This window comes from Anser cygnoides, chromosome 8 (genome assembly GCF_040182565.1).
Source record: "Anser cygnoides isolate HZ-2024a breed goose chromosome 8, Taihu_goose_T2T_genome, whole genome shotgun sequence".
NCBI lineage: Eukaryota > Metazoa > Chordata > Aves > Anseriformes > Anatidae > Anser > Anser cygnoides.
In genome coordinates, this window is record NC_089880.1 from 10,346,815 (window position 1) to 10,355,183 (window position 8,369).

At 47.4% G+C, this 8,369-nt stretch overlaps 1 protein-coding gene across 1 annotated transcript; it reads left to right on the forward strand.

The window, feature by feature from the left end:
• Window positions 1-442: 442 nt before the first annotated feature.
• Window positions 443-7,012, forward strand: LOC106041570 (uncharacterized). Its single transcript, XM_013190107.3, has 3 exons — window positions 443-1,638; window positions 3,894-3,924; window positions 5,290-7,012. The coding sequence occupies exons 1-3, from the start codon at window positions 1,402-1,404 to the stop codon at window positions 5,655-5,657; spliced, it is 636 nt and encodes a 211-aa protein (XP_013045561.1). The 5' UTR covers window positions 443-1,401; the 3' UTR covers window positions 5,658-7,012.
• The last annotated feature ends 1,357 nt before the right edge of the window (window positions 7,013-8,369 follow it).

Here is an 8,369-nt window from a genome sequence, read left to right on the forward strand (position 1 = left end):
CTCCCCATGCACGCCAAGTCCTTAATTGCTTTTTTTAGGAGTTTGTGGAAAGTACCCTATTTCCTTGACGTCAGCCATGCGGAGTCACTACCAAGGCAGGCAGAAAATATGTACCATCTGGGGGTGGTGGGCCACAGGAAAATCACATTGGGGCTTACTGGGGTTTTCCTCAAAGGCATGCCCACGCCTTGCCCTGAAGCTGTCCCAAAGTGTGCCCTGATGGCAAACAACCCTGCAAGGTCCAGCTGCAAGCAAGCACCTTGCTGCTGCCTCCACTGCTGCCCTTCCACATTCGCTCCGAGTAACTCCCTGGCACCTTTCCTTTGAGAAGGTCCGAGTTGGGCTGCAATCCAGAAGAGCCAGGGCGCTTGGGCTGGCGATGGAGATGTCCTGAAGAGAGGCAACAGCTGGCACTGCCCCAGCGGCTGCCTGGGTGCAGCACAAGCAAGCTTCCCCATTCCTCAAGCTGAGGCTCCTTCTGCAGGTTGGAATGAGGACTGGGAAGAGCAGAAGCAGAAGGCTAAAGTGCATAAAGTTCATTTTCCATGCACTCCATCCATTGTAGAATTAGTGAGTGCAGCACAGCTGTCACAGATCTCTATGTGACAGCTCTTTGGGTATCAGAATTGTTTTTTAAATAAACATCAATGAAGAACACGTTCATATCAAAAGAAAAGTCAAAAGATTATGTACAATGTAAAAGCAGAAACTACTTCCAATGTTGACAGTTAAATAAATCATTTTAGGAAGACTCTGAAAATCAGCCAGCTCATTTCAAACTGCAAAGTGGAAGAAATTTTAAAAATGTGGACTATTTTCATACTCTGCCCTTCTGCTCAAGTCATTAGTGTGGAAGTCAAAGCTGTTGTTTGCATGCGTTTCCACTTGCCACCGAGACCATACTTGTGGCTCCACAGCACTGCTTGCTTGCAGTCATGTGTTGAAGTGTGTGTAGTTTCACTTTTACCGCATGAATCATGTCCTCAGGGAACTGCAGAAATGCCCTTCCGTCATCACTGCTCAGATCTGTGGTGTCAAAACGAGAAACGGGTTTAATCTGGTGCCAGCTTCTCAGCCCCGTAAAGCACCGGTACCTCCAGAGGTGGGAGCAGATTGCATGCAGCCATCTTGGCACCTCATCCCTTCAGTTTATGCTTGCTGAAGAGTTTGTAAACTTGACTCGCACAAAAGTCCGAGGTGCATTTTGGAACCCTTACAGCTTATTACCGGAGTTTCATTTTGGTCATTTTGGGCTGGGAGCCAAACGAAAGTCCTCTGCCTCAGTTTCATGAGGAAACACTCACGCATTGCCTCTTAGTCCCGGACTAGTGATGAAACACACCATGGCTCCTCCTCTCAGCTTTATTAGCATGGGGAAACCTTCAGCATAAAACTGTCTCCATGCTCCGTCCTGGTAATGAGATCAGGAATTCTGTCAGTGCCTTTTCTGACCTTGGTGCTGTTTGCATCCTCACCTCTGGCTGTCTGAAGATAAGCACCATGGAAGCACCAAACTTGCTGGAGAACGGAAATATTCCAAGGAAAAGGAAATGTCCGTGTTGCAAAGTGGCTTTATATACTTCAATATTTGTTTTGATTGCGCTCTCAGTAGTCTTCTGTTTGCTCCTTCATAAACAGGTAAGGATAAATTTCTGACTCTGGACTATACAACACGCATATACTCCTAATGGTTAATACTGCTGTGTTTATACTATCATCTAACTGCAAACTAGTCATTCTTTCTCTCTTGGAGACTGCTAACTCTTTTGCCTTCCAAGTTTTATCTAATAATATTTGACCCAGTTCCTTGGGAAAACATCTTCAGCATTTTGCTTTTATTTCCATAAGACCCAAGTTTTTATTTAATTCTCTTTTATGTCCTCTCCTGCATCAGTGATGTACACTTTCCTAACGTGGTGTGGACTGATGATGCTCTGTCAGGACAAGACGCTGAGGAGTCCTGGTCTTTCACCAGGCACAAAGCCTTTTCACTCTATTTTGCCAAGTGCTAATACAGTCTTGCCTAAGTAGCAGTTACTGAGTCATGTTGTCCTCTGGATTTCATTAGCTAATTTCAATTTTTTTTTTCCTTTTCTCTATCTGCATGTACTGTAACAAAAAGAAATACAAGGGAGAGCCAAGTCATTAGTGTGCTGAAGTCCAGCTTTTTACTTGCTGCTTTCCAAACCGAATTAGTTTCTGGGAGGATCCAAGGCATGTTTTTAATATCCCACTGTGATGTAGCTCCCTCCACAATTCCAGTCCTGGGGAAAAAATGGACAAGGAAAAAGCCCCCTTCTGTTAGGAGGCAGGATGGCTTGTTCTCATGGTCTTGAGAATCATCTAACCTTCTTGTGATATAATGACTTCAGGGACCCCTCAGAGAACTGACTCTGCAAAGCACTGATTGCTTTTATAAAATATGAAAACTGCTCAATTCCCACAAGAGAGAAACCTAAATGCACCTTACAGCACTATGTAGCAGACAATTAAAAAAAAATAGAAAGAAGAAATTGTTTTGGTACTTTTAGCCCCCCTCCTACAGCCTTCCCTATCTATTTCAGAGCTGTGGAGCAGCAGGTCCATGACCTGCAGTCACAACTGTATCCTTCTGATGGCACTGAGCACCCAGACACACACAGCATTTCCCACATCCCTCTCACACTCTGCTTTATATGATCTTGCAGAAAGACAGTTCCTTTAGCAAGTGAAAGAACTGTCCTTAATCCCATCGGTTTATGTTAATTGGAGAGAGACAGGAGCTAGTAACGAAAGCCTTTCCCTGCAAGGAACCGATACCCTCCCCAGCACGCAGGACAGCAACCTCCTAAGGAGCAGACGAGGTCCTGTTTCAGCAGCGAGTGTAAACTTTTCAGAGCTCGCAGCCCGCAAGATGCGAGAGGCAATTGGGTGCCTACGCCTGTAACTTGATCTCAAGTCTGCTTTTTTGGGTCCCTGACCGGACAGCGAACAAAACTACAAAACTGCTCTCTGGGAAGAGCATGACCTCCATAAGCAAACACCGAGCCATGAGTCACAGGAATGTACTGAAATCTCTCACTCCTGTCAGTTTACCACTCGTGCTCCCACAGAGACACCTCCTTCCCTGGGCTGGAAGGGCATCGGAAAGCCGCCCTGGCTACGGGACCAGAAAGCCCTGTGCCTGTCGCCCCGAGCTAAGCACGGTATAGTGGTTAAAGGGAGGTAGGCTTAAAAGTCAGCAGCTGTCCTCCCCATCCTGCACATAGGTACACTCTTGATGGCAATGAAGCCCTCAGGGCACTCCGACGCAGTGGAGCCCTTGCAAGGTGTCAGCTGTCAGCATGCCTCTGCTGCTCCCTGAGCACAGCAGGAAAGCAGCATCTGCGCTACAGCACGGGCTGGCCTGCCAAAGCACCAATTCCGGAATAAATGATTTCAAGTTGCAATGCACAAGAAGGAATGATTCATGGTTTTTATGAGGGTGAATTAGCACAACATTGTAAAGCTCCCCACGCGTATGGCTTTGAGTCCATATCTACAGCTATACCATTTGTGACAGCCATTTGTGAGAGCTGAGTCCAGGCATGAAATGAAAGTCCTGGCACTCGAGACATGCGCAGACCTCCTCCAGGCACTGCTAACGGTTGTCTTCTTTATTTTGTATAAATACCACCAAAGTAGATATGAAAAAAGCTGATATTTTTTAAACACTTAAAACTTTGTCAGAGAACAACTGTATTTTTCTTAACAAATCATTGTTTGCATTTGAAAGCAATGACTGTAATTACAGATAAAAAGGTTATTTCCCTTCTTGGGGAATGCTCTTATGCACTTGCGGTGATGATGCTGCTCACTGACAGATGGAAAAGTCTCAGCAGAAAACACTGACCAAGCGTTGCTTCTTTCCACAGCCACCAGAGACATGCTGGGCACATGGATTTTGTGAGTATGGAGATAACAGAGCTGCTTTCTGGTTTTGTCAGACTTTTGCTGGGACAAAGATTACTGTCTCTCAGTATCATCTCACAGTCCCTATGCCTGCTCTCACCCGCTCTGCAGAAAGGTGTAAATTCTGACCACAGAAATACAGAGCCCATAGGAGACGCTGGCCATGACAAACAGATATCCTCAGCTCTGCACCTAGGGCTGCCAGCCAGCAACCCTGTCTCGGCCAGAATCAGCCAAGCTCACTTCTGAAAACAGCCCATAAAATCAGCGTCACAGGGTCAGAATTGTTGCTACCCAGCGTCGGTAGTCAGTTCCTTAGGCTCAAGCAAGGGCAGTCCTACAGAAACAGCCCGTGTACCAGCACAGAGCCTCAGGGAGATTTCATCAAATCAGTGAAACATTTTGGCATGCATTAATCTAACCAGACAGGATCCCCCAGACAGAGGCGGTGGCTGCAGGTACCACTGGGGCTGGGTATCCCCGTTACCTGCTATTGGATCCACCCTGCATCGAGAGCCTGCTGCATGAAGTACTGCAGAAATATGTGCCTTGCGCTATGCCCAGTCAACCTGGCCGTGTTCCCACTTTGTCACCCAGGCTGTGAGGTGGATGACAACTGCCACCCGTCCTGAGCTTTACTGCTGGTGGGACACGTTCATTCAATGCAGAGAAGGGGGCAAAATCTGGGAATCACAGAATCACAGACTGGTTGAGGTTGGAGGGGACCCCTGGAGGTCATCTAGTCCAACGCCCCTTGCCAAGCAGGGTCACCTACAGAGCATGTTGAACAGGATCATGTCCAGACAGGTTTTAAATATCTCCACAGCCTCTCTGGACAACCTCTTCCAGTGCTTTGTCAGCTTCACAGTAAAGTTTTTCCTCGTATGCAGACAGAAAAACCCACAGGCTCAGCTCTCATGAAAGACTCAGCTACAGCAGCCAGTGAGCAGAAGATTCCTGTAACCCTCATCATCCTCAGATCCAGCTGCAGTTCTGCCCACGAATTGGTTCTCATTAGGGACCAGCTCAGACCCAGCCCTCAGAAAGGTTCCCTTTCTCTAGGGAGCTTTGAGCAGCTCACCTGCAATGGCAGGGAGCCCTTGCAAGCCACCCATGGCCCCGGGGGTCCTTCAGAGCTTCTCTCAGCAGATTGAGACCCGTTCCTAGCACTTCCGAGTTAGTAAACTGAAAAAGATCCGTAATAACAATAACAACAATCATCATCTAAAGAAAATGTCAGAAAGGGAGTGGGGAACAAGATGTGGCAACAGGAGATAGTAATAAAATGTGCACATACAGAACAAGGCTGCCCTTAAACACAATTAATCACCATTCCTGTTTTGTCTGTGTTTTCCTCAGTATTGAACTATTCTACATCCACCAACAAAGCTACCATGATCTGGGAGTGGAACTTAAAGCACTGCGATGATTTGGTGCAGCAGAACCGCAAACACCTGATAATTAAGAAGAATGGCAACTACTTCATTTACGCTCAGATCAGCCGCCAAAAGAACGTGACAGAGCTTTTTACAGTGGAGCTGTACAAAGAGCCAAACATCAGTCTCAACAAGGCTGTGGGACCAAAGGCAGGGGATGAAAAGGGCATGGTAAATTTTGGTAGACCTTTCTACCTGCAGAAGGGAGATACGCTGTACTGCGAGGCAAATATCGGTCCTGAAGCTATTACGATGGGGACTGACACGTATTGGGGCCTATATAAAATATAGCAGGATTCTGTTCTGAGTCAGCTCCTCCCTTACACCCTCCAGGAAACCTTAGGGCACTTATCGTCATGGATGAAGAGCGTGCGATTTCTCTTTGTATGAAATTCAGTTTGCTCGAGTGCATGCTGTAATAGGCTGGTATCCTGCAGTGACAGAGTAAGCTTAAAAAAAGGGGGGGGGGGGGGGGGGGTAGCAAACTTTGGTAATAATGGATGGCACCTGATCACCACAAAGTACAAGAGAAAGACGCTTCTGGGATGAAGAGTCTTTGATGCACTGCAGGGTTGACCCTGAGGTCCTGGAAAGACAAGTCACTATATTCAATCTGTTCTGAGCTGGGAGGAGCTCTGCTTTGCAGCTGGTTGCATTTCAGAGCTGGGTAGACGTTGGTACCTTGGGTCCCTTCTAAAGAAAGGTGCCATGTAAAACTAAGGTATTCTATATGATTCCTGCACAACCTGCCCATAAGTGATGCATATAGAGTGGGGGGGTGAAGCAGTTCAGAGACAGTCTGTGATGAAAGGAAAGCTTCTCCACCCCACCTGCAGCTTTGCCCTCTCTATGCTACTGGCAAGGGAAACACCACGTTGGAGCTTCCTAAGGGAAACTTCCTAAGGGATGTTCCACATCGGAACTTCCTAAGGGAAACACAGCCCCAGGCAAGCAGAGCTGTGGCACGCTGCACAACGCATGCACAGCCAGGCCGGTACTGCAGTGGGGAGGTGGGAAACATGAGCCAGCAGGGGAGCAGCACGGCCTTCACGTGCTTGGGGAGCTGAGATGCTGCTCGCTTCAAGGCCTTGACTACCTACGGCACTTGCTGGGACGAACACCAAATCACCTGCACATCACGGGAAGGTCTCAAAGCCTTAGCAAAGGCAAAGTGCTCCTGGAAAACTAGTCTGCTGTGGCCACATGGTGGTCCAGCCGCCCCATGGCGTAGTTCCTCTCCCTTGCCTGGGCTCTCCTGGGGGCTAGGTGCTTTGCTTTCCTGCCAGTTGCACCTTTGTGTGTGAAACTCCTCTGTCGTGCCTCAGAGCACATCCCAGCCTTATGGATGGAGTTGCACAGGAAAGCAAAGAAACTGAGAAGCTGACTGGAAATAAATAATCACTTAGGGTGCTTGGGGTGGGTTGGGGCAGTTAGTGCTGCTGGTAGCTCTTACAATTTTATATTCTATGTATTTTAATTCTAAAGAACCAAGAGCCAACCTTTCACAGAGATTTCTCCAGTCTCGTGTTTTGTTTCGTGCAATCTGTTACTGATGAAAATGTTACTCTTGTTCTTACTTTGCTTGGTTTATTTCCCTCAGTTTAAAATAAAAAAATCTTACAAACCGCAAGTATATCTCACTCCTTTGATACGGACCGAGAAGATAACTGACTGACGCATTTCTCTACCCCTCATATACTTTCACTGAACTGCCTCTTCTGCTCCGAGCGGCTGGCGGTATGAGCACGGAGTAAGAGTATTTTGAGCTGCACAGTCCCAGGGCAGCATCGGATGCGGTCCTGAGCCCTACACGCAGGGGAGCTGCCTGTGGCTCAGCCCCATGGGAATGGGGAGGAGGGGAGGCCTGTACTCAGGGCAGCCCGCGCACATACGGGCACAAAGGCAGGCAAAGTGGCAGGCGGCAGAGGCAAGCAATATGGCTTCAGCATTTGGCAGAAGCTGTCGTGGGAAGGCACCCCCCCCCCAGTTATTTTGTGAGACACAAAGCAAGTCCAAAAGCCCCCACTGGGGGTGAAAGACTCCTCACTGAAAGTCAAACCAACAAAATCACAGACCCTGCAATACCCCAGCCAGAAGATCTGGCTCCGACACCCAGGCAAGGATAAAAATGGAAGGCAGATGCAGAAATGCCCTCTGAAAGAAACTGCCTGGTGGCCTCCTTGTCCCATGGGATGTTTTCAACATGCCCATCAGAAGGTTGCTCACAGCAGAGCTGCAGGATGGTCTCAGCATCCCCCTCCCATCAGCGTGTCAGCATTAAGTCTTGTGTCCCTGCCCTACGCTTCAGAAATGAGTGGGGAAATCTCTCTGTTCTCTCCTTCTTCTTTGAGAAGAAGAGCATGCAGAAGTCCTCACACATTGGTACTCGCATTCAGTGGGGCCAGCATTATGAACATCATGAAAACAATAGCACTACCCCAACCCTTCCTCCCCAGCCCACCCTGCCAGGGACCAAAGTGTTCAGATTCCTCAAAAATGTAAACATCTCCTTGCCTTGCCCAGTGCCACAAATTGGAAATCCTGCCCCCCTGAAAATTCCCAGGATTATTAAACCAGTACAGTCTCAAAAAGTCATTTACATTATAATTTTTTTTTCTCTGATGACTGAAATTATCATTTGCCACTAGGAGAGTGTTTTCACTGAGATGTCAGGTTACCAAAAAGTAGTGTACTTCTCTGTAGCATGAATGCCTTTTAATTAAACGTGCTTTCTCATCTACGGGAAGTATGACTTAAAGGACCATGAATGTATCATGAGATTGACTTCATAAGTAGTTAGTCACATGCCCTCAACCAGGAAAAAACGCCTTTTTTTTATTATTTTTACAGGATTCAGGGAGTTTCTGCTTTCCCAGAAGCTTAGTACACTGCATAGCCCCGTGCAGGATCAAAGACACAAAGGCCTTCGAAGTTCAGAGTTCTGTGTCTTCAGAACTAACCAAAATGTGCTTCTATAAATGGAATAATCCGTTTTTTAAAAAA

What these genes read in the sequence shown, in the direction of transcription:
- LOC106041570 (XM_013190107.3), top strand. Translation starts at nt 1,402, where the DNA reads ATGCTCCGTCCTGGTAATGAGATCAGGAATTCTGTCAGTGCCTTTTCT. An exon ending in GTTTGCTCCTTCATAAACAG is followed by an intron (nt 1,639 to 3,893) that starts GTAAGGATAAAT and finishes TTCTTTCCACAG; the next exon opens with CCACCAGAGACATGCTGGGC. An exon ending in ATGCTGGGCACATGGATTTT is followed by an intron (nt 3,925 to 5,289) that starts GTGAGTATGGAG and finishes TGTTTTCCTCAG; the next exon opens with TATTGAACTATTCTACATCC.